A 27,072-nucleotide genomic window follows, 5' to 3' on the forward strand; every position below is an offset into this window, starting at 1 on the left:
TCATTAGAGCGGCGGACACCTACCTGGGTGCTGGTCCGAAAGCGTTTTCCACCTGCCTGTCTTACTTTGTGTAGCTAATGACTTTGATCTCACTGGATTCATGATTGTTGTTCTGTCCCGGTTGGAGACAGCTCATTATTAAGGCTCTTACTGAGGTCCTTCAGAGGCTCACACGTCAGGCTCTAGACTACACATTCAAAGCATCAGTGTGCTGCCTTTTGTTCTGCCTTTTCTCGGCATTGCTCTTATTTTGAGTGGCTTCTTCCAGGCAATGTTTTGTGTTTATATGTCTATAGCCTAGTCCAGGGGTTGGCCACAGGCGGCCCTTGGCCCGCGAGTGATTTACATTTTTTGGGCCAAAAGGTTTCTAGTCAAAATAAAAAATATAGATTTGGGGTGGGGGGTATGAAAGGATTGTTATTTTCCAATCTCTTTAGTGCTTAGTTGTGGTCAATTTACAGTGTAAAAACAATATTATAATTATGTTCCGGCCCGCCCAACCATCCACTCCGACCAAAATCGGCCCATGGCTGAATCTAGTTGCCTAGTCCTATGTGTTATTTCCCACATCTTCATTCATGTATCACATGTCAATAGAATCTCTGTCAATTAGGTAGGGAGCTTTAGAGTTATTTTGTTGGTTGGAAACTGCAGCACTGTAAGCCCAGAGTTGTTGAACTTGGCAATGGCCTCTCAAACATTGAGTGTGTATCAAAAAGTTGCACACAGGGAAGACTTTAAGGCTCATGGGACCGTCCTTCACCAGATGTCTGGGTGTGCGCATGTTTTCAATCGCTGAATACTGAGAGAAGAGCGCTAATGGTCCAGAGCCTGGATGCATAAAATCAAAGGATGCAAGGATCTGGCAACATGGAGGAGAGGGTGGACGGACAGCATGTGTTGAAAACATGAGCCAAGACTGTGCCTCCAGGCTGCTATGTGCTGAGTAATACAATGCTAAGGAGACAATAACAATTATGCTAATATTTACACAGCCTCTTTCACGGACTTGCACTGTTGAGAGGTTGAATCATTTCACTCAAAGTGAGCGTCATAACTCACGAGAAGAACGTGAAAACAATCAAGTGAGGCGCAAGTTTTAAAACCAGTAAGGCTCTATTACTAGAGGTTGTCAGACAATATGCTGGACAAATGGACACTTTGGGTGATTTAGGGTAGCCTACTTTAATTTGAAAGACCTCACCCTGAACCTAAAAAAGTGTTATGTTCATGTAACATACAGTTCACCATGTGAATTGCTGTTCGGGGATTATAAAGAGAAAGAATCTAACTTCGTGCTTGAACACAGTGTACAAAACATTAGGAACACCTGCTCTTTCCATGACAGACTGAAGCTATGATCCCTTATTGATGTCACCTGTTACATCCACTACAATCAGTGTAGATTAAGGGGGGGGGGACAGGTTAAGCCTTGAGACAGTTGAGACATGGATTGTGTATGTGTGCCATTCAGAGGGTGAATGGGCAAGACAAAATATTTAAGTGCCTTTGAACGGGGTATGGTAGTAGGTGGCAGGCACACCGGTTTGAGTGTGTCAAGAACTGCAATGCTGCTGAGTTTTTCACGCTCAACAGTTTCCCGTGTGTGTCAAGAATGGTCCGCCACCCAAAGGACATCCATCCAACTTGACACAACTGTGGGAAGCATTGGAGTAAATATGGACCAGCATCCCTGTGGAATGCTTTCGACACCTTGTAGTCCATGCCCCCGACGAGTTGAGGCTGTTCTGAGGGCACTCAGTGTATTTCTGTGAAACATGAAGCGTCGTTATCACCACTGACACATTTGCTGTGAGATAAAATAGTGATACCTTTTTCCTTCTCTTTAAGGTCGGCTTTATGCCATGCAGACGGGAATGAAACTGGACAGCAAAACCCCAGAATGTCGGAAGTTTCTTGTGCAACTGATGGATCAGTTAGAAACAGTAAGATACTTTGTCAGCTACACTAAAGGTTGGAAACATTCTTTGGAATGTTTAAACAGATTTGCACACAATGACACATTTATCTACTATTTCCCAATTGTCTTCACATTATAATTTGTTGATTTTAATTGATTTTGGGTAAGATATCATAATGTAGTTATCATAATGTACTACTTCACATTCCTTGTTAATCCTATCTATTTCCTCTATTCTGTACTAATATCCACCAAATGAAGCTTATCACGCCGTGAATGTCTGAGGGCACTTTAGTAATGAATATCTTCCAACCCATTGGCCGCTAAGAGCACTTTAGGAGTCTTGACATTTGACTATTTTCAAAGCTAGTCAGGGACAGGCCTTTCAGCAGATTCAGTTTCCTTTCAGAAGTGGATTATGGCACTGACTCTCAAAAAGGACATTAACAGCAAAGTGGCAGCCTCCCGTGATTGAGTTCTGCGAACATGATTGAAATGTCTGCACCTCATCATTTTCAATTATAGGAGTGAAATACTCTTTGATTCCACTAAACATATATAATGTAATTGCCTTATGATCTAAATATAGGATGGATTATTTGATTTACTTTGTAAAAGTTCTCAAAAGGTGAATGCCAAATGTAATTTCTGCTGTTTTAAAGGTCTAGCAGTTATGCTTTAGCTTGTCCATCAGATATTCACATCTCTAATAGATAATAATGTAGCCCCCAAATTCGATTAGGAGAAATTGGAATCTTTCAGAAAGTTGGCTCACACATTTAGTCGAAGCTTAGGTAAGACCGCAATCTGAACCACCATTAGTTATGGAATGCATGCGTTTTGAATAATGGATTCCTTCAGAAATGTACTTCAGAAATCCTTTGAGTGGAATTGTGAGACATGCAATGAAAAAAAACATCTACTTAGAGGTTTTATTGTAATTTTTATGATATCCAATTGGGAGTCTTGTCCCATCGCTGCAACTCCCGTACGGACTCGGGTGAGGCGAAGGTCGAGAGCCATGCATCCTCCGAAACACGGCCCTGCCAAGCCGCGCTGCTTCTTGACACACTGTTCGCTTAACCCGGATCTCAACCTCATCAATGTGTCGGAGGAAACACCGTACAACTGGCGACCGAAGTCAGTGTGCATGCGCCCGCGCGCCACAGGAGTCGCTAGAGCGTGATTAGACAAGGACATCCCGGCCAGCCTAACCCGGACGACGCTGGGCCAATTGTGAGCCGCCTCATGGGTCTCCCAGTCGCGGCCGGCTACAACACAGCCTGGGATCGAACCCGGGTCTGTAGTGAAGCCTCTTAGACCGCTGCATCAATCTACACACAATACCCCATAATGACAAAGCAAACACAGTTTTTTAGACATTTTTGCAAATGTATTACAAATAAAAACTGATATGACATTTACATAAGTATTCAGACCCTTTACTCAGTACTTTGTTGAAGCACCTTTGGCAGCGATTACAGCCTCGAGTCTTCTTGAGTGTGACGCTACAAGCTTGGCACTCCTGTTTTTGGGGAGGTCCTCCCATTCTTCTCTGCAGATCCTCTCAAGCTCTGTCAGGTTGGATGGGTAGCGTCGCTGCACAGCTATTTTCAGGTCTCCATAGATGTTAGAACGGATGCAAGTCCGGGCTCTGGCTGGGCCACTCAAGGACATTCAAAGACTTGTCCTGAAGCCACTCCTGCGTTGTCTTGGCTGTGTGCTTAAGGTCGTTGTCCTGTTGGAAGGTGAACATTCGCCCCAGTCTGAGGTCCTGAGCGCTCTGAAGCAGGTTTTCATCAAGGATCTCTCTGTACTTTGCTCCGTTCATCTTTCCCTCAATCCTGACTAGTCTCCCAGTCCCTGCCACTGAAAAACATCCCCACAGCATGATGCTGCCACCACCGTGCTTCACTGTAAAGATGGTGCCAGGTTTCCTCCAGATGTGACGCTTGGCATTCATCAGATCAGATAATCTTGTTTCTCATGGTCTGAGAGTCCTTTAAGTGCCTTTCGGCAAACTCCAAGCGGGCTGTCATGTGCCTTTTACCGAGGAGTGGCTTCCGTCTGGCCACTCTACCATAAAGGCCTGATTGGTGGAGTGCTGCAGAGATGGTTGTCCTTCTGGAAGGTTCTCCCATCTCCACAGAGGAACTCTGGAGCTCTGTCAGAGTGACCATCAGGTTCATGGTCACCTCCCTGACCAAGGCCCTTCTCCCCCGATTGCTCAGTTTGGCCGGGCAGCCAAATCTAGGAAGAGTCTTGGTGGTTCCAAACTTCTTCGATTTAAGAATGATGGAGGCCACTGTGTTCTTGGGGACCTTCAATGCTGCAGAAATGTTTTGCTACCCTTCCCCAGATCTGTGCCTCGACACAATCCTGTCTCGGAGCACTACAGACAATTCCTTCGACCTCATGGCTTGGTTTTTGCTCTGACATGCACTGTCAACTGTGAGACCTTATATAGACAGGTGTGTGCCTTTCCAAATCATGTCCAATCAATTGATTTTACCACAAGTGGACTCCAATCAAGTTGTAGAAACATCTCAAGGATGATCAATGAAAACAGGATGCACCTGAGCTCAATTTCGAGTCTCATAGCAAAGGGTCTGAATACTTATGTAAATAAGGTATTTCTGTTTTTTATTTTAATACAGTGTCTCAGCCAGTGAAGAGTCCAGACCTGGTGGGTATATCCAGTTTAAAGGGCTTTAAAAAGTTGGGGAAGAAACGTCTATGAAATACGCCTTTGACCCACTGTCGCAGACTATGTCAATATGGACTCGGTACAGATTGTTAAACTTCTTTTGTTTTATGTCTTGCGCCTTGTATAATATTTCTGGAAGTGAATGTGGAATCATTGTTTTATTTTTCCTCCCTAATTATGGGAACATGAATAAGGAGAGTTTCATTCCATTCCAGAAGAGGAAGCAGGGTATAAAATTCAAGAAACAGAAATCTTACACCGCACCATGTGGATCTTTATCATTTCTCCTCATGACAGTTTAATCTCCACTAAAGCCACACATTTCTAGGGAAACAAACAACCAATGATTATTATTTTGTGCAGAGCATGGATAATTAAGTTGACAATCTGTCTTTTTTGTACTGGTATTGAAGAGTAACTAAAGCATGCCCACAGCCCGGCATTCAGCATATTGACCAGTATGGCTGGTCGAGGGCCATCCTCAGGCTGCCGATTGCTGTTTGGGCTGTGGAAGAAGCACACATGGCTCTTTCTCTACATCGTTAAATTAGCGTTCGCAGAGCAGTGGATTAGGGAGGGAAGGTGTGGTGGAAGAGATTACCTGTAGTTAGGCTATACACTGATGGGCCTCTGTTTCATGGAAACGGCAGTTGTTTTTGTTTTCCTGATCGCCGCTTTGGGCGTCTTTAACATTGTATGGTCAGTCACTTCAATGTACTAGCTGTTTGTTTTTGTTATCCTACAGTGCCTATACAGACCTGATGAGTGTCAATAGGCCTAGCTCTGGTCTGTTAGGGTTGCTTTACCCCAGAAAGACATTTGTCACTCATTCTGTTTTGCAATGACGGCAAAACCATCAAAAAATATGCAGCTTTTCATGTTAATATTGTCCTGATGTATTCAAAATGACTTGTGTTTTGCTAATCTGTTCTAGTATAACAGGGATTTCTAGAGAACCCCAGAGGAGTTTTAGTGGTGTGATGTGATCCAAGCTGAATCCTTTAATTCAATTAGAAACGGCTGGCTCGACTTTCTAGAAAGTCGCCACGCTTCATTCCAAGAATTTTTTTAAAAAAGTCCTCCGCTAACACAAGTGATGTACTGTGCTGCGTATTGCCTTGTTTGTTTAAGGAGAGGTTGAGATTTCATTAAAACATGAACAGTAAGTCCATTCAGGAGAGCAGAGTGCACCTGTTGAAATGTAACCAGTATTATTTGCTTTATTGATTTTACAAGGAAACCTGACGCTCTCTAGCAGACTAACATCTCAGAGAGGGGCTGGCTCTGTCACAGTGAGTGGGCTTTGCGGCTGCATTGTTGGCCGCTGGCCACTACAAACCATTAAGACACAATATGGGCACAGCAATAATTTAATTTGTCAGGGGCGTGTAGGGGTTGACCGTACACAGACAAAGTTTTGACAAAACTAACAGGTCACAGTTAGGTTAGAACAAAATTGCATAAGTGAGTTTTCTAGTTTCTGTGTCACTGGTATTGTCATAGATGATTAATTGCCATGTAATAGCGGTGTGATAAAGTAAACTGCCAGTTCTTTGCCACTGGCTTTGGTGTTTCTGGTGAAATATCCTTTTGGTGAGTGGTGCTCAGTACAATATTTATTGTCCATCACTTTTGAAATGAGAGTGGTAAAACCCACCCTTGGTTATTGTCCATGTTAAGGATCTGTGGGTGGGTCTCCAGAGACCCTCCACTCCACCATACTAGACTCTATTGGAGTGGAATCAGTGTCTGCTCTCTGCTGCATCCCAGGAATCAATGAGTCACGCCATGGAAAGCCTCACCTCTCAACAGAAAAAAAACAGCCATCTTGGATTTGTCACAAGTTTCATGCACAGTACAGTACACAGGCTCCCTCTATGTATAGACAGTGTCTGTGCTGTTCAGCATCCAGGAATCTAGGAGGAACACTTTGTGTCAGTTGAAAGATTGATAAACTGAAAAGTCAAAGTGAATGTGCATTTCAAAACTACTCTGTATTGATTGATTGCCCTTTGTAAAATGTTTGCCGCTTACAGCCTGTGGTTTTTCAGGTTGGATGTGCCTACATGCAGAACATAATTGACTTATGTGTGATTTGATGCTGTTGTGTGTTTTTCAGATGAAGAAGGAGCTGACTGACAATGACTCAATCACCCAGGAAGTTGTCGGCAATGCCCACATCGAAAACTATGCCTTAAAAATGTTCCTCTACGCTGACAACGAGGATCGATCTGGACGATTCCACAAGTAAGGCTACTTCTTCACTCACTGTCTTACTACCTGCTTAGCATGGGGAAAAGTCTTACTGTACTGTACTGTAGCCGCAGACAGCTCCCAGCCTCTTGAATCTCAGCATTGCAGTGGATTGTTTCCAATTTTCTGATTCCAATACGTAAGCCCTCATGATTACCATTTCCTTTCACTGAACCACGACACAAAATAATCACACCGTTGCTTTTGCACATGAAGGGAGTCCCTTCCAGAGTCTAAAATTAGCAACAAAGCCCTGTCTGTGTGAATATATTGCCACAGGGGCGAGATGATTCCTATTGGCCAAGCAGGTGTAGCGTTACAGGTCTGGCTGCCATAATGAGTGTGTCCTGGGCACTGACGTCAGCAGCAGGCTGGACAGTAGAGCAGAGTTTTCCAGGAACTGTGGGTGCCAGGTCAGGCCAGCCCGGGTCTCCAGTACTGCAGGCAGGGACTGGAGCTGCTCCACTGTCTGTGAGAGATAACAGCCCTGTTTTACACAGCAGCACTCCCATTACCTCAGGAACCACGCTCAACACTAATGAATACAGGATGCTGTCTCCTATGTGCTGATTCCAGGCCCCAGATACAGCGCCAGCCACAGTCCTGAACACGGGAGAGAAATGACATTTGAGTTTTACAGCTAGTAATTAAAGGCTTCATCAGTTTTGCATATGTCTGTTTCCCCATTCATCCTGTGCAATGTAGCAATTTGGTTGAAAAATGTTTTCCGCCTATATTCTAAGATGACAGGTTTTCAATAATCCGCTCATTTGTTTCTAAGCAACAAGCAATGTTTAATTAAAGCCCCTTTAAACTCTCACTCATCAGTTGGGTTGCAAGTCAAATCAACTGTTCTGATGATTAATATCCTTATCCCAACAAGTAAAACTTTGATATTTTGGGGAATCCATTGAGTATAAAGGGGTAATCATATAAGAAGCATTTGACTTTTATCCAGCTATAATGTTGTTGGCCGGTTATGGTCTGTGTATTTTCAAAGGCTTAAAATCGAGTCCGTACCAAAGTGTTGACAAATCTAATGTTTCAACTTCTGAATTGATCAGGAGGCTTTAAATCCATCTGTTCTAGTGAAAGATTTGATCCTTCAATTTAAAAAAGATAGTGCATGAAAGTAGGGTCAGATAAAATATCTCTTCGCTGGAAGCGTGGAAGTCATTCACTGAGGTCTTGTGAGGCTCTCTGTCCAGAGCCTTTGACATAATGCATGTAAATAGCCCGAGGCAGGCCCAGTTCCTGTCCAATATGCTGACCTCTGCAGAGCCAGCCAGATAAAAGCCATGAAAGCGCACACTGTTGTGTTGAGAATGTAGGCTGGAATGTGCTGTAAATTAACCTCCATGGCGTTTCAGCCCTTTCTGTTTTCACATTTGCCTCCCCTTCCCAACGACCGACCCCCTGCGTCATGAGAATCCAAATGCCAATGATGTTCATCAAGTACAAGTGAGAAGTGGGAGGAGTTGGACTTGCAAATCTTTCAGCAATAGGCCTAGATCTCTTTTTGTCAACGAGGGCTAGTTGTCTTACTGGCTGCCATGTATTGTTATTCAAGATGCATTTTGTTTTTCTTTTCATCTTACGATCTTGTTTCCCCAACACGACAGTTAAACGAACTACAAACCCACAAAAACATTGCTCAACCTTCAGTAAGGTCTGCAGAAGTAGCGGTCGGCCATGAATCGCCTCCCAGTGAACATCATCTTAGTTAACCTCAGGTTAAGGTGAAGTGATATGGAAGGGTTTACTGTGATCGATGGTTTCCACGGTGCTCTGCAGGACTAGTTCTTTGCAGAGGCAGACCATTAAATAGGAATGGATGAAGTGTGGTGAGCCTTGATTAATGCTGGCCGCAGACAGAGAGGGAGTGGCTGCTCTGCACTGTGTGTTGAAGAAAGGACACAGTATGGTTTCTGACTCACAAAATCATTTTTCATAGGAAATTGAAAACATTAAATATATACCCAGTGTTTAATAATGTATATTTAAACAAGGAATGCACTTGAGGCCAATATTGAGAAAGCCATATAGTATACGTACAGTATTTATTGATGACGTCATTTCTGTCAGTGGTAAAACTGGTGCCAGCAATGGTATGTAGACAAAAACGTAGAACCACATTTACATTTTTTGAAAAATACAAATAAAACACGCTTGTCTTCAAGTCGGTATTACGAGGAGTAGGCTATATTAATATTCCACTCCGGCATAAAAAAAAGCCTTGATTTACAAGAAACTGGACCTACATAAACAAGCCATAAATGTTACGTTATGTCATGTGTGGAGGTGCAGAGTTTAATGTTTATGGGAACTAACCCTGAATAGGAAACTTCCTTCAGCTTTTCAATACATTGGTCTAGTTTCCGCTCTGCACTGCTCCACAACAAGTCTTACATTGACGTGGCACACCTCTGCACTGGAAGCCCCCAGAAAGCAAGCCCCTATGTTTCTGTGTTCTTTACATCCTTGTGTTTATGCTTCCTGGAACCAGCTGTGGGCTTTTATTACATTTTTCCTCCCTGCTTTGTGTCCTGTGATCTACACTGAATTCCCACAAGTGCTGTCACCTCTGAACTCTGACCCCAGACCCACAGTCCTCTCTTTTAGTGTCATAGTTTGATATTTACAGACCTGTTTGGGTCTTTGGATCCAATTATCATTCAACCACATAAGAGACAAATCCACATACACTACATGGCCAAAAGTGGCCTGGCTCGCAGTCGGCGTTCCAATTCATCCCAAAGGTGTTCGATGGGGTTGAGGTCAGGGCTCTGCAGGCCAGTCAAGTTCTTCCACACCGATCTCGACAAACCATTTCTGTATGGACCTCGCTTTGTGCACGGGGGCATTGTCATGCTGAAACAGGAAAGGGCCTTCCCCAAACTGTTGCCACAAAGTTGGAAGCACAGAATCGTCTAGATTGTCATTGTATGCTGTAGCGTTAAGATTTGGAACTAAGGGGCCTAGCCTGAACCATGAAAAACAGCCCCAGACCATTATTCCTCCTCCACCAAACTTTACAGTTGGTACTATGCATTGGGGCAGGTAGCGTTCTCCTGGCATCCGCCAAACCCAGATTCGTCCGTCGGACTGCCAGATGGTGAAGCGTGATTTATCACTCCAGAGAACGCGTTTCCACTGCTTCAGAGTCCAATGGCAGCCAGCTTTACACCACTCCAGCCGATGCTTGGCATTGCACATGGGGATCTTAGGCTTGTGTGTGGCTGCTCGGCCATGGAAACCCATTTCATGAAGCTCCCGACTAACAGTTATTGTGCTGACGTTGCTTCCAGAGGTAGTTTGGAACTCGGTAGTGAGTGTAATAGACTATTTTTACCCGCTACGTGCTTCAGTTCTCGATGGTCCCTTTCTGTGAGCTTGTGTGGTTTACCACTTCGCGGCTGAGCCGTTGTTGCTCCTAGACGTTTCCACTTCACAATAACAGCACTTACAGTTGACCGGGGCAGCTCTAGCATGGCAGAAATTTGACGAACTGACTTGGAAAGGTGGCATCCTATGACGGCGCCACGTTGAAAGTCACTGAGCTCTTCAGTAAGGCCATATTACTGCCAATATTTGTCTATAGAGATTACATGGCTGTTTGCTCGATTTTATACAGCTGTCAGCAATGGGTGTGGCTGAAATAGCTGAATCCACTAATTTGAAGGGGTGTCCACATACTTTTGTATATATAGTGTATTTGATAATTATAGAATTATCCATGTTCTGTGGAGCAGCCTAATCCGTTCTTGTAGAAGACATTTGTCACAGTTGGCAGTTTTAAAACAGTGGTTCTAATGACTTCAGTATGCCTTAATTCACTTATTTTTTTCTGTCTTTCTTTGTAGGAATATGATTAAGTCCTTCTACACGTCTAGCCTTTTGTTAGATGTCCTGTCAGTTTTCGGCGAGTTATCGGAGGAGGTAAGTAATGTTTTGTCATTTAGCATACGCTCTTATCCAGAGAGCACATCAACAGGTTTTTCACCTAGTCGGCTCTGGGATTCGAACTATATTAACTACAGTGGGGAAACAAAGTATTTAGTCAGCCACCAATTGTGCAAGTTCTCCCACTAAAAAAGTTGAGAGAGGCCTGTAATTTTCATCATAGGTACACGTCAACTATGACAGACAAATTGAGAAATAAAAATCCAGAAAATCACATTGTAGGATTTTTAATGAATTTATTAGCAAATTATGGTGGAAAATAAGTATTTGGTCACCTACAAACAAGCAAGATTTCTGGCTCTCACAGACCTGTAACTTATTCTTTAAGAGGCTCCTCTGTCCTCCACTCGTTACCTGTATTAATGGCACCTGTTTGAACTTGTTATCAGTATAAAAGACACCTGTCCACAACCTCAAACAGTCACACTCCAAACTCCACTATGGCCAAGACCAAAGAGCTGTCAAAGGACACCAGAAACAAAATTGTAGACCTGCACCAGGCTGGGAAGACTGAATCTGCAATAGGTGAGCAGCTTGGTTTGAAGAAATCAACTGTGGGAGCAATTATTAGGAAATGGAAGACATACAAGACCACTGATAATATCCCTCGATCTGGGGCTCCACGCAAGATCTCACCCCGTGGGGTCAAAATGATCACAAGAACGGTGAGCAAAAATCCCAGAACCACACGGGGGGACCTAGTGAATGACCTGCAGAGAGCTGGGACCAAAGTAACAAAGCCTACCATCAGTAACACACTACGCCGCCAGGGACTCAAATCCTGCAGTGCCAGACGTGTCCCCCTGCTTAAGCCAGTACATGTCCAGGCCCGTCTGAAGTTTGCTAGAGTGCATTTGGATGATCCAGAAGAGGATTGGGAGAATGTCATATGGTCAGATGAAACCAAAATAGAACTTTTTGGTAAAAACTCAACTCGTCGTGTTTGGAGGACAAAGAATGCTGAGTTGCATCCAAAGAACACCATACTCCGACCCTCCCGTGCTCCAATTTGCGTGCTCGGTGCACAGTAGTATACATTTTGAGAAACACCCATAGACTCCATCTCAGCAGTGGGCTTATTAAAGCTTCTCTCTCCATGGCTACAGATGGCTTTTCTACTGAGGGAAGTGGCCTGTGGCAGACAACAGACAACAGACAATGTTTCATTGAGTGGCTCGTCTCTCCCTAAGGGCCACGCGTTTTCCTGCTGCAGAGAGCTCATTGGAGAGGCTGCTTTAACACTGAGCTTTTTCTCTGTAACACTAACCCAGACAATGGAGCCTCAGTTCCCCGCTCGCTGATTACTGTATATACTTTTTTTATACAAAGCACGTCACAATGCATTGTGGGAGATTGGATTTCTTACAGAAAAAAGGGACATTTCATCACCAGAGAGTGGAGGACCCAAACTTTTAGTGAATGGTGATCGAGGGAGTATGTGAGCCTGTTAAGTGTGAGCTCTAATCGTGGCTATCGTCAGTCCTAAACTTCCCCAGGGCTTACATATTGTTGTTATCTCCAGGGATAACTTAGATTAGAATTATGATTGTGTGTGTTCGTAAAGAAATGTCTTCATTGTATTAAGTCATTTAGAAAGAAACCACCTGTATTTACTTGTTTGGAAGAACCCTTGTGGCTGAAATGAATGTGTAGTTTAGGACATTGTAAAGTTTTTGTTTTCTCCAAAGGAAGCTCCTCCAATGACTTTTCATTTAATTAATCCACACATAAGATTAACAGGGGGAGAACTTTTAAATGAGGTCCATAGAACTTCTAATGAATTTCGTGACCTGGGTGTTAGACCACAGCTATTGCTTCACCCCGTCCCCTTCCATCCCTTTACCGTAAGGAAAATAAATATAGTCCTACCTTAAGCCTTTCATCCAGTCTCCATTGTTTAACTAATTGCTTTTAATTCAACATCTCTTATCTTTATTATTTCTGTATTTACATCCTCTTCTCCCCCCTGCCTCCCTTGTTCCTTTCCAGAACATCCAGCACAGGAAGTATGCGAGATGGAAGGCCACCTACATCCACAACTGTCTGAAGAGCGGTGAAACCCCACAGGCTGGCCCTGATGGCTATGAGGAGGAAACATATGGTAAGGACTGATATTATATCAGCACTGCCACCCAAACAAACTGTGTCTCCCGTTAAGAAAATACCTCTTCTCCTGTCCTTTCCTTCAGGAGCCTTTAGGCCTGCTTTCCTCCGTCTGGGTGACGTGGTGCTTCAGTTAGTAAAGGTTGGCCGTCATTGTGGGCCTTATCAAGTCTGAGAGTGTAGCACCGGAGGCTCGCAGTGGCACTTGCGGTGTTGCGTCTGTGTGAGAGAGCTGATATTTATTTTACGATGCTTTTGGCCACCTTATCCTGAGAGGATCAGGCAGGGTGGTTTTACCCCTGTGGCTTTGGTGTAAGAATTTATATAATGTTACAAAACCTTTGGATTGAAGGTTACAGCTGACACCCACTGGTTAAGAACAGTCTTAAAATGTGTGTGTATGATTGTGTTACGTACTTCAGTTTTATGTTGGTTTGTGTGCATGGGCCCATGCCTGTCTGTCGGTGTACGTTTTAACACCCTTCAGAGACTGATACTCTCAGAGTAACTACATCTCGGACAGGAACTGAGCGTTTGGCCAGGTGGTGCGGATGCCCCAGTTGAGCAGGGGAACAAGGGGACCTTCCTAACCACCCGTTAGAAGCAGACCATGGCGCTGCAAAGCAGTTAGATCACTGTGCTCCTCTCTGAACATCTGCTGGGTGTGCTACAGTATGTTTGACCTGAGCAGCACATGTCAGCGATGAAGTCATCTCTGGAGCCCTTCACTCCACTGCGATCCGACCCGCACACAGGCAAAAACTGATGACGGGGCCTCTAAATCAACGTGTCGCTACCCTGTCCCCTATTTCATCTCTATTTTGTTTTCAGTCAAACAAATTAGAAAAGTTAGAGTATGACTGTCTGTGTAGCCTATTAGCCATGTTTTCAGTCATAGTCTACTTTCTGGTGTAGTTCATCTCTTTGTGTGGGAAGAGCAACATCCCTCCCCTCCCTCCCGATTGTTGTGAGTGTGGGCCTCCCTCTAAGTGGTGACCTCATGCAGGGTTATTCCCACTAAGGTATAACATTGCCAAGAGAAAGCTGATATATTATACTCTCTCCTCTCCCTCGTATTGAGTCTAACTCAGTCCACACACATCAGAATCTTATCACTGCATCTCACTGTTTCCACATGTCTGCCAAACACCTCAGGAAGAGGGTGGCCCGCTGCTAATCATCAAATGAAAATATGAAAACATGCAGACGTGCTGCGGGGTGAAAATGGAAAAGAAAATAGTATGTGTTTCAATGATGAACTGAGACTGTCATTTGGGTGGTCGTTTTGTATTTTCGACTATCATTTTGACTCTTGAGTTGGTTGATTGGTTCTACTGTATTTTGATATGAGTTTTTGTATTCAATTAGGTTGTTTGAGATGCATTTTTTCATTTTGTTGCTTGTACTCTTATAACCACTAATACTCTTTTCTTATGTGAACACACCTTTTATTTGACCTTTTTAAAGTAGCTTAATGAAACGTGGGAATAAATCTTGCTTTGTTTAGAGGCCACAGTAACAGCATTGTCTCAGATACATATTTCCTTGACTTTCCACATCCAAGGAGGAGGAGATGATTAGCAAGGGGAAAGGAATGGAGGAAAACACTCTTGTTAAAATTATGGAAAGCCACTAGGAAGCAACTTTGTTGATTAGCATATTTTCCTCAAGCTTCAGCCGTGGTGCTGAACCCTGGTACTGACATGTCCCGATGGAAGAGAGAGAGCGCCATGCTTCCATCTGGGTAGAACAAACAAGTGCAAGCTTCATGCTATGTTGCCCACCAGTCTAGTCAGAGAAGGCAGGTTTGTTTTGTAGCCATGCCACCAAACGATGGAAACTAGTACAGACGGATTCATTAACATTTCATGAAAATGTCACATCTCAAATAACCAAGGTGTTAAGGGCAAAGTATGGAAAGGCGTGACATTTCGGCAGAGTTTCACTCAAATTCAACTTCAAAAGCTGCAAATACTCAGTCGACATTTTCACACTGTCATAGGCAAGGGTATCAATAATGTATTGAAACCATTTTTGAGAGTGTGACTGTTGGCCTTTTGGCCAAGCAGAGGACTGTCATCAGCTCAGCTCTGATAAGAATCAGCACATATGTTTCGAGGCTACTTTGTTTGAATGTATATGTAAATGTATAATTTCTGAGTTTGGATATTAGGAGAGTTTCAGTGCAGTGTATTGATGGTATGTGCTTTTTTAAAACTGAATTTAGATGGTGTCAGCAGTGCATCTTTTCAAACTTTGGGACAGTCTGTCCTATGCACAAGGCAGCAGGTGACTCAAAAATGTGAAACGACATTCCGAGCCTGTCCACACCCATTTAAAATGCCCATCACTCCCAACTGTTATTGCCACAAATCAAGATTAAGTGGACCATGGGCGAAAACTACTGATCCGGTCTCTCTGCCTCCTTTAACCAATTCAGACATAACGTGAGACTAACTGCGGCTTTATCTTTACTGTCTGTCTCTCACGTGGCTCTATTCGTGGGAGTTTCCTCTGATCCAAAGGGGGGGGGGGGGTAATTTTATGGTTTTATCTCGGGGCAATCAAGTTCCCACTCTGTAAGTAAGTAGGATACAAAGCTGCTCAGTGTGTGAGAGGCTGTGCAGGCCAGGCAGGGCTAGGGGCAGGCAGGGCTGGCTGGCCTGGGCTGTGACAGACTGGAGCAGAGCTGGGGGAGTCAGAGGAGAGTGTCTGCAGGGAAACGATCCAGTTCCTGTTTCACAGCTCCGTAGCGCTCCATATCTCAGAGAGCCGTTCTGGGACCAGCCCTCCCACTCCCTATCTGGGCCTGGCCCACTCCTTCATATTAGCCGTCAATCCTCTGGGTCTCCCCATAGACTTGCCTTTCGTATCACGACAAATGCAGACATATTGACATAAGCCAAGACGGTTTATTTGAGTTACCCCACCCATATTATTTAACCTTGAGTCTGGGGGAAAATGGGACAATAGGCTAGAAAAACACAAATATTGGCAGAGAAAATGGTTTTAAGACTGACACAGATGCATACAGTCGCGGGCGGACAAATATATTGGCACCCATGCACTTTTCTTAAATAATTATCTATTTCTTCTAAAATAAGTTGAAATTGGGAAAAATCTCCGCTAGGGCTGTGGCGGTCATTAAATTTTGTCAGCCGGTGATTGTCAAGCAAATAACTACTGGTCTCACGGTAATTGACTGTAAAATAACATGAACACATTTAGCATCTCCTGGCTTCCCCGCATAGCCTACAAGCCACTGATGCAGACCATTGGAACATCTACATTTTAAAAAAGTATAATAAATCCATTGAATGTAGCCTACACCATCACAATAAATCCATTATTTATTTTAGACAGGTCTAAAGAAACATGATATGAAGAAAATGTAGTCTATTGACCATAATGCACTACAGAGGGTAGTGCGTACTGCACAGTACATCACTGGGGCCAAGCTTTCTGCCATCCAGGACCTATATACTAGGCGGTGTCAGAGGAAGGGCCAAAAAATTGTCAAAGACTCCAATCAACCAAGTCATTGACTGTTCTCTCTGCTACCGCACGGCAAGCGGTACCGGAGCGCCAAGTCTAGGTCCAAAAGGCTCTTTAACAGCTTCTACCCCCAAGCTAAAAGACTGCTGAACAATTAATGAAATGGCCACCCGGACTATTTGCACTGCTGCTACTCGCTGTTTATTATCTATGCATAGTCACTTTACCCCTACCTACATGTAGAAATTACCTTGACTAACCTGTACCCCCGCACATTGACTCGGTACCACCGGTACCCCCTATATACAGTGGGGAGAACAAGTATTTGATACACTGCTGATTTTGCAGGTTTTCCTACTTACAAAGCATGTAGAGGTCTCAAATTTTTATCATAGGTACACTTCAACTGTGAGAGACGGAATCTAAAACAAAAATCCAGAAAATCACATTGTATGATTTTTAAGTAATTAATTTGCATTTTATTGCATGACATAAGTATTTGATACATCAGAAAACCAGAACTTAATATTTGGTACAGAAACCTTTGTTTGCAATTACAGAGATCATACGTTTCCTGTAGGTCTTGACCAGGTTTGCACACACTGCAGCAGGGATATTGGCCCACTCCTCCATACAGACCTTCTCCAGATCCTTCAGGTTTCGGGGCTGTCACTGGGCAATACGGACTTTCAGCTCCCTCCAAAGATTTTCTATTGGGTTCAGGTCTGGAGACTGGCTAGGCCACTCCAGGACCTTGAGATGCTTCTTACGGAGCCACTCCTTAGTTGCCCTGGCTGTGTGTTTCGGGTCGTTGTCATGCTGGAAGACCCAGCCACGACCCATCTTCAATGCTCTTACTGAGGGAAGGAGGTTGTTGGCCAAGATCTCGCGATACATGGCCCCATCCATCCTCCCCCTCAATACGGTGCAGTCGTCCTGTCCCCTTTGCAGAAAAGCATCTCCAAAGAATGATGTTTCCACCTCCATGCTTCACGGTTGGGATGGTGTTCTTGGGGTTGTACTCATCCTTCTTCTTCCTCCAAACACGGCGAGTGGAGTTTAGACCAAAAAGCTCTATTTTTGTCTCATCAGACCACATGACCTTCTCCCATTCCTCCTCTGGATCATCCAGATGGTCATTGGCAAACTTCAGACGGGCCTGGACATGCGCTGGCTTGAGCAGGGGGACCTTGCGTGCGCTGCAGGATTTTAATCCATGACGGCGTAGTGTGTTACTAATGGTTTTCTTTGAGACTGTGGTCCCAGCTCTCTTCAGGTCATTGACCAGGTCCTGCCGTGTAGTTCTGGGCTGATCCCTCACCTTCCTCATGATCATTGATGCCCCACGAGGTGAGATCTTGCATGGAGCCCCAGACCGAGGATGATTGACCGTCATCTTGAACTTCTTCCATTTTCTAATAATTGCTCCAACAGTTGTTGCCTTCTCACCAAGCTGCTTGCCTATTGTCCTGTAGCCCATCCCAGCCTTGTGCAGGTCTACAATTTTATCCCTGATGTCCTTACACAGCTCTCTGGTCTTGGCCATTGTGGAGAGGTTGGAGTCTGTTTGATTGAGTGTGTGGACAGGTGTTAAAAATCATACAATGTGATTTTCTGGATTTTTGTTTTAGATTCCGTCTCTCACAGTTGAAGTGTACCTATGATAAAAATTACAGACCTCTACATGCTTTGTAAGTAGGAAAACCTGCAAAATCGGCAGTGTATCAAATACTTGTTCTCCCCACTGTATAGCCTAATTATTGTTATATATATTTTTTTTACTTTAGTTTCTTAACTATATTTTCTTAACTGCACTGTTGGTTAAGGGCTTGTAAGTACGCATTTCATGGTAAGGTTTACACCTGTTGTATTCGGCGCATGTGACAAATTAAATTAGATTTGATTTCAGAAGAACAGAATAGCGTACTCTTGAGTTGTCCTGATGTTAGGCCCTGATCTGGCTATGCCATATGGCTGTGAGCTACACTAGTTCATTTAGCAGACAAGATTTGCTTAGAATTCCGTGGCATTGTTTTATATAATTTTACAGTATGAAGAATACAATTCATAATAGCTGAATAAAATAGATTTGAGGGAGTGCGCACATGCGGCTATTCTGTGTTGAGCGGTTAACAAAAAAACAGGTACTCCTATATGCTTAATTTAGAGTTATTTATGTAACTTTAGTTGTGATACAAATGTTGGGCTATATGTTTTGATTTTTAATACATTCTAAGGCTGCATGATGCAACTCTAATGATTACTTGAAAATAGTTGCATGAAAGGCATGAGCTCTGCTTTGTTTTTTGCGCAGGCTGTTCACAATTTGACAAGCACTTGATAATGCCTTGAATTTCCGGCTGCATCCCCTTTGTGTGGCCGTAATGCCCTCTAAAAACATCCATGCCTTTTGCAGCCAGTGGCCATTGTGCCCTTGGGCTGAATATAATAATTATAATTATCTTCTCCCGGCTGCTTGCCGAAGCACCTCTCACTCACATGGCTCTCCATCACGTGATCAGGTCTTTCTCACAGGCTACAAGTGAAGACCGACACATCGGGGACGCAACTGCATGCGTCCTTATCCAATTCCGAGGCGCATATTGAAGATATTATAATAACTGTCCACATTTACTTTTCGTCAGCCAACAAGATGAGTAGGCCTAACGAACAGCAAAAGCACTAGCCTATGTCAATCTACTATCCACCATGGTACAAAAGTTGACCTATTCTGTGCGAGAAATAAATATTCCAGACATAGTCTGGGACAGTTGTGGGATGCGATAAATCCCAAATGAATACAACCACTAGCATCAATGAGGCAATGAGCCTGATGCAACAGATGAGAACGTTTAGCTTTAAATGTTGATAAACTATTAGGCTATTTCTTCACATTATAAGCACAGCAATGCACAAACTGCAGTAGGCTATAAGCGCGAATGTGCCATTAGCAGGAAAACATTCTCAAAAGTGACCACAAATGTGATTATGCATGTAATGCTTTTATTATAAAGGTGCATTTTTATGGTGAAAATTATCTTCCCCAAACTTGAAACTCACGCGCTGCGTACAGTGGGGAAAAAAAGTATTTAGTCAGCCACGAATTGTGCAAGTTCTCCCACTTAAAAAGATGAGAGAGGCCTGTAATTTTCATCATAGGTACACGTCAACTATGACAGACAAATTGAGAAAAGAAATTCCAGAAAATCGCATTGTAGGATTTTTAATGAATTTATTTGCAAATTATGGTGGAAAATAAGTATTTGGTCACCTACAAACAAGCAAGATTTCTGGCTCTCACAGACCTGTAACTTCTTCTTTTAGAGGCTCCTCTGTCCTCCACTCGTTACCTGTATTAATGGCACCTGTTTGAACTTGTTATCAGTATAAAAGACACCTGTCCACAACCTCACAGTCACACTCCAAACTCCACTATGGCCAAGACCAAAGAGCTGTCAAAGGACACCAGAAACAAAATTGTAGACCTGCACCAGGCTGGGAAGACTGAATCTGCAATAGGTAAGCAGCTTGGTTTGAAGAAATCAACTGTGGGAGCAATTATTAGGAAATGGAAGACATACAAGACCACTGATAATATCCCTCGATCTGGGGCTCCACGCAAGATCTCACCCCGTGGGGTCAAAATGATCACAAGAACGGTGAGCAAAAATCCCAGAACCACACGGGGGGACCTAGTGAATGACCTGCAGAGAGCTGGGACCAAAGTAACAAAGCCTACCATCAGTAACACACTACGCCGCCAGGGACTCAAATCCTGCAGTGCCAGACGTGTCCCCCTGCTTAAGCCAGTACATGTCCAGGCCCGTCTGAAGTTTGCTAGAGTGCATTTGGATGATCCAGAAGAGGATTGGGAGAATGTCATATGGTCAGATGAAACCAAAATAGAACTTTTTGGTAAAAACTCAACTCGTCGTGTTTGGAGGACAAAGAATGCTGAGTTGCATCCAAAGAACACCATACCTACTGTGAAGCATGGGGGTGGAAACATCATGCTTTGGGGCTGTTTTTCTGCAAAGGGACCAGGACGACTGATCCGTGTAAAGGAAAGAATGAATGGGGCCATGTATCGTGAGAGTTTGAGTGAAAACCTCCTTCCATCAGCAAGGGCATTGAAGATGAAACGTGGCTGGGTCTTTTCAGCATGACAATGATCCCAAACACACCGCCCGGGCAACGAAGGAGTGGCTTCGTAAGAAGCATTTCAAGGTCCTGGAGTGGCCTAGCCAGTCTCCAGATCTCAACCCCATAGAAAATCTTTGGAGGGAGTTGAAAGTCTGTGTTGCCCAGCGACAGCCCCAAAACATCACTGCTCTAGAGGAGATCTGCATGGAGGAATGGGCCGAAATACCAGCAACAGTGTGTGAAAACCTTGTGAAGACTTACAGAAAACGTTTGACCTGTGTCATTGCCAACAAAGGGTATATAACAAAGTATTGAGAAACTTTTGTTATTGACCAAATACTTATTTTCCACCATAATTTGCAAATAAATTCATAAAAAATCCTACAATGTGATTTTCTGGATTTTCTTTTCTCATTTTGTCTGTCATAGTTAACGTGTACCTATGATGAAAATTACAGGCCTCTCTCATCTTTTTAAGTGGGAGAACTTGCACAATTGGTGGCTGACTAAATACTTTTTTTCCCCACTGTATGTATGCCAGTTAGGCTCTACACCCATTGTAAAGCGGATTGTGCTTCATTTTAATAAGTTATTTGTCCGCTTTAGTTGTGATACAAACCTTATCAAAACATATAGGCCTATCGGCTAGGCTAAATGAGGTGTGCGACTATGATTTGAAAAAGTCGCCAAAAAAAGCATGCGCTGTTTCTTGACTTAAGCTGGGCATCATTCACAAGTGATAGGCTAATATTGTCACTCATTACACTATTTTAGATTTAATCTTGTCTTTACATACAGTACCAGTCAAAAGTTTGGCCACACCTACTCATGTACATTGTTGAATAATAGTGAAGACATCAAAACTATGAAATAACATATATGGAATCATGTAGTAACCAAAAAAATAGCCACCCTTTCCCTTGATGACAGCTTTGCACACTCTTGGCATTCTCTCATCCAGCTTCTTGAGGTAGTCACCTGGAATGCATTTCAATTTCCGTCTTTATGCGTTTGAGCCAATCAGTTGTATTGTGACAAGGTATACAGAAGATAGCCCTATTTAGTAAAATACCAAGTCCATATTATGGCAAGAACAGCTCAAATAAGCAAAGAGAAATGACAGTCCATCATTACTTTAAAACATGAAGGTCAGTCAATACGGAAAATTTCAAGAACATTGAAAGATTGAAGATTCTCTGATCTGATGAAACCAAGATTGAACATTTTGGCCTGAATGCCAAGCGTCACGTGTGGAGGAAACCTGGCATCATCCCTATGGTGAAGCATGGTGGTGGCAGCATCATGCTATGGGGATGTTTTTAGTTGGCAGGGACTGGGAGACTAGTCAGGATCGAGGAAAAGATTAACAGAGCAAAGTACAGAGATCCTTGATGAAAACCTGCTCCAGAGCGCTCAGGACCTCAGACTGGGGCGAATGTTCACCTTCCAACAGGACAATGACCCTAAGCACACAGCCAAGACAACGCAGGAGTGGCTTCGGGACAAGTCTCTGAATGTCCTTGAGTGGCCCAGCCACAGCCCAGAATGGGAGGAACTCCCCAAAAACAGGTGTGCCAAGCTTGTAGCGTCATACCCAAGAAGACTCAAGGCTGTAATCGCTGCCAAAGGTGCTTCAACAAAGACTACTACTGAGTAAAGGGTCTAAATACTAATGTAAATGTGATATTTCCGTTTTATTTTTTTATTTTTTTTATTTACTTTGCAAAAATGTCTAAACCTGTTTTTGCTTTGTCATTATGTAGTTTTGTGTGTAGATTGATGAGGGAAAAAAATTATGTAATCAATTTTCGAATAAGGCTGTAACGTAACAAAATGTGGAAAAGGTCAAGGGTTCTGAATACTTTCCAAATACATTGTATATACATTTTACAGACACAGTATATTTTACATGAGTTATCTTGTTCTTTTTTTGTCTCACCCTTCAGCTCCACTCAACACCCTCCCATCTCTCTCTGAACACCATCCAGTTTTGATTTCTATTTGCCATATATTTTTCAACTGTGCTGTGATATTTCACAACAGTTTCTACAAATCTTAAATTAAAGAAATGTTTGCTAAGAGTATTATTATATTATTGATCGATTGACTAGCAGTGCTATTTGCAGAGTTAGCTCCAGGTAAATGTTGCAACCAGGCTTTCTTGTGTCTCGTTCAGCAGTGGGGTTTTCCTATGTTTACCAACGACCAACTGAAGCATTCAATGAACCGAACACCCTACCTAAAGTCGAACATGGGGGAGGTTAGATAATGCTGTGGGGTTGCTTTGTTGCCTCTGGGACTGGCGGCCTTGAACTAGAACGAATAGAACGGGTTTGAAGGCTCTAACCCTGGACATTTGACTGGTAAACTCATGGGTGCACTCAATGGCTGCCAGTCCACCCATTATGCCATCATTGACTTGAATGGAGACACCCTTTCTATTCATTCTATTTCTATGTTCACTGGCGGACTTAACATTAGGCAGAAGAGGCAATTGTCTCAGGCCTCACATCATCAAGGGGCGTCATGAGCTGGGCATAAAAATATTGATTTATTTATTCATGGCACATTAAAAGGTAATACATTTTTTAAGTTTACTATAAAACCCATTCAAAAAAACATAGGAGGGGCGCGGGGGGGTGCTCAGACTGGCCTCCTTCTGGGGCCTCCAAATCACTAAGACCGCCCCTGTCTATGTGCAAGACATCATGAAGTCAGCAGATTATCAAGGTCTTTTGGAGTGCAATGTTCAATCCAGTCTCCAAAAACTGTGTCTGTGTTGAAGGTTGTGGATCTTCCAGAAGGACAACCACCCCAAACACACATAAAAAGCACCCTGGAATTGTTCATCCCTAGCCGCATCCTCTGAGCATGCGCAGACCTGCTGGCTGGTGTGTTTACGGACATATTCAATCTCTCCCTATCCCAGTCTGCTCTCCCCACATGCTTCAAGATGGCCACCATTGTTCCTGTACCCAAGAAAGCAAAGGTAACTGAACTAAATGACTATCGGTCCGTAGCACTCACCTCTGTCATCATGAAGTGCTTTGAGAGACTAGTCAAGGATCATATCACCTCTACCTTACCTGTCACCCTAGACCCACTTCAATTTGCTTACTGCCCCAATAGATCCACAGACGATGCAATCGCCATCACACTGCACACTGCCATATCCAATCTGGACAAGAGGAATACCTATGTAAGAATGCTGTTCATTGACTATAGCTCAGCATTCAACACCATAGTACCCTCCAAGCTCATCATTAAGCTTGAGGCCCTGGGTCTGAACCCCGCCCTGTGCAACTGGGTCCTGGACTTCCTGACGGGCTGCCCCCAGGTTGTGAAGGTAGGAAACAACATCTCCCCTTCGCTGATCCTCAACACTGGGGCCCCACAAGGGTGCATGCTCAGCCCCCTCCTGTACTCCCTGTTCACCCATGACTGCGTGGCCAAGCACGCCTCCAACTCAATCATCAAGTTTGCAGACGGCACAACAATAGTAGGCTTGATTACCAACAATGACGAGATAGCCTACAGGGAGGAGGTGAGGGCTCTGGGAGTGTGGTTCCAGGAAAATAACCTCTCACTCAATGTCAACAAAACAAAGGAGATGATCAGGAAACAGCAGAGGGTGCACCCCCCTATCCACATCGACGGGACCGCAGTGGAGAAGGTAGAAAGCTTCAAGTTCCTTGGCGTACACATCACTAACAAACTGAAATGGTCCACCCACACAGACAGTGTGGTGAAGAACACGTAACAGAGGCTCTTCAACCTCAGGAGGCTGAAGAAATTTGGCTTGGCACCTAAAACCCTAAAACTTTTACAGATGCACAATTCAGAGCATCCTGTCGGGCTGTATCACCGCCTGGTACGGAAACTCCACCGCCGGCAACCGCAGGGCTCTCCAGAGGGTGGTGCGGTCTGCCAAACGCATTACCGGGGGCAAACTACCCGCCCTCCAGGACACCTACAGCACCCGATGTCACAGGAAGGCAAAAAAGATCATCAAGGACATCAACCACCCGAGCCACTGCCTGTTCGCCCCGCTATCATCCAGAAGTCGAGGTCAGTACAGGTGCATCAAACCTGGGACAGAGAGAATGAAAAACAGCTTCTATCTCAAGGCCATCAGACTGTTAAATAGCCATCACTAGCACATTAGAGGCTGCTGCTGCCTATTGAAATCACTGGCCACTTTAAGAAATGGAACACTAGTCACTTTAATAATGTTTACATATCTTGCATAACTCATCTCATATGTATATACTGTATTCTATAATATTCTACTGTATCTTAGTCCATGCCGCTCTGTTATTGCTTGTCCATATATGTATATATTCTTAAATTCCATTCCTTACTTAGATTTGTGTGTATTGGGTATATGTTGTGAAATTGTTAGATATTACTTGTTAGAAATTACTGCTCTGTCGGAGCTAGAAGCACAAGCATTTCGCTACACCCTCAATAACATCTGCTAAACACGTGTATGTGACAAATAAAATGTGATTTGATTTGAGTGTCCAGCGAAGAGTCCTGACCTGAATCACATCCAAAACCTATGGCGAGAGCTGAGAATAGCAGTTGGTAGAGGGCAACCCTCAAACACTGAAGAATTAGAGCAGTTTGCTGCTAAAGAGTGGGACAAATAGGTAGTAGAAAGGTGCAGCAAGCTCATTGATGGCTGCAAGAAACATTTGTTGGCCGTTATCTTGGCCAAAAGCTATGCAACCCAAGTACTAGCTCCAGGATGCCAATAATTTGTCATTTTTTCTACGTTAAAATAAATACATAAAATCGGTTCTGCAATGTTGAAAATCAAATGACAAGGTGTGGAGAACAATAGTTTTTCAATAATCAACTTATTTCAGAAGAAACAGGGAATTATTTAAGAAAAGTGCCAGCGTCCAAAATCATGGGCATTAAAATGGAGTTGGTCCCCCATTTGCTGCTATAACGGCCTCCACTCTTCTGGGAAGGCTTTCCACTAGATTTTGGAACATTGCTGCGGGGACTTGCTTCCATTCAGCCACGAGCATTAGTGAGGTCGGGCACTGATGTTGGGCGATTAGGCCTGGCTCACAGTCTGCATTCTAATTCATCCAAAGGTGTTCTATGGGGTTGAGGTCAGGGCTCTGCAGGCCAGACAGACGATTTTTACGCGCTTCAGCACTCAGTGGTTCCGTTCTGTGAGCTTGTGAGGCCTACCACTTCGCTTATGAGCCGTTCCTGCTCCTATACGTTTCCACTTCACAATAACAGCACTTCCAGTTGACCGGGGCAGCTCTAGCAGGGCAGAAATTTGACGAACTGACTTGTTGGAAAGGTGGCATCCTATGACAGTGCCACGTTAAAAGTCACTGAGCTCTTCAGTAAGGCCATTCTACTGCCAATGTTTGTCTATGGAGATTGCATGGCTGTATGCTCGATTTTATACACCTGTCCACAACGGGTTTGGCTGAAATATCCGAATCCACTAAGGGGTGTCCACATACTTTTGTATATATAGTGTATGTTTGGGTGTAATATAATATTTTCTTTAAATTCAATCTGGACATTCCAAAATATGTTTTGAACATAGTATTACTTTGACTGAGTCTAAAGAATAGGTGCCATACCCATTAAATGGAATTTCCTCCTTTTTCTGTCTCAGAATTACTGGATTTAAGCTTTTTCTTCTGGGAATTGGCTCACTGTGGTATATAAACATATGGTGCATATCGCAGCTCAAAGACCGAGTAACTTTTTCCCATTTAAGCTGATTTAAGTTCACTACACACAAAACACTTGACACTTTTTGATGTGTCTGAATAGTCTTTTAAAGTAAAATATGTTTAGTCTGCTATACATCACTAATCAAGTACTTTGTATTTTAATCTTAGGCTTAATCTTTTCATAACAAAACTTAGGCTAATGCTTGGTATGTTTGTCCACAACTTAGTGTTCCTATATACTGTACTGGATGGACATCGTTCCGTTGGAGCAGTATGTCAGCACTCGGCACATTGCCCCAAAGTGGCCATTTAATTCATCTCAGCCAATCTGTGTCAAGAAGCTCAAATCCACTTCCATAGCTGTAGGGTTTCCTGTAACATTCCTTTCTATCAGTGGGTGCATGAAGGAAAAGAGTGGCCCCTTGGTGAGTCATTCCTCCTGTTGCACAAGAAAGCGTGAGGAGAGGATGGCTGGTCTGGGACCTGGTGGTGCACGTAGTTTAAACTTAAAGCATACCCACGGTCCGACTCCTCAATGAAAAATGAACTAAACCATGGTTTCGATTAGATTGTCATATTGCGAGTTGACGCTTTAGAAGTAAAATTCACATGATTGAAAGATAATGTGGGAGATGTTTGAAAGGGATTTACTAAGATAAAGTGTAGCAGTCTGTTGGGCTTTGAAAAGTGTTTATAGCCTGACAGAAGTATAACACGTATTTAGACATTTGCATTTGTGTCATTTAGCAGATGCTCTTATCCAGAGCGATTTA

At 43.5% G+C, this 27,072-nt stretch overlaps 1 protein-coding gene across 2 annotated transcripts in view; it reads left to right on the plus strand.

Annotated features, from left to right (window-relative positions):
- The window catches only part of LOC121552922 (vacuolar protein sorting-associated protein VTA1 homolog), a 48,579-nt gene that overhangs the window by 15,146 nt on the left and 6,361 nt on the right, over positions 1-27,072 (plus strand). For both annotated transcript variants that reach the window (XM_041866029.2, XM_041866028.2), the window contains exons 2-5: positions 1,852-1,946; positions 6,748-6,875; positions 10,745-10,820; positions 12,834-12,945. In XM_041866029.2, coding sequence (XP_041721963.2) covers positions 1,852-1,946; positions 6,748-6,875; positions 10,745-10,820; positions 12,834-12,945 — 411 coding nt within the window. The remainder of the gene's footprint in view (positions 1-1,851; positions 1,947-6,747; positions 6,876-10,744; positions 10,821-12,833; positions 12,946-27,072) is intronic.

The sequence above is a fragment of the Coregonus clupeaformis genome, chromosome 36 (assembly GCF_020615455.1).
Source record: "Coregonus clupeaformis isolate EN_2021a chromosome 36, ASM2061545v1, whole genome shotgun sequence".
NCBI classification, from domain to species: Eukaryota; Metazoa; Chordata; class Actinopteri; order Salmoniformes; family Salmonidae; genus Coregonus; species Coregonus clupeaformis.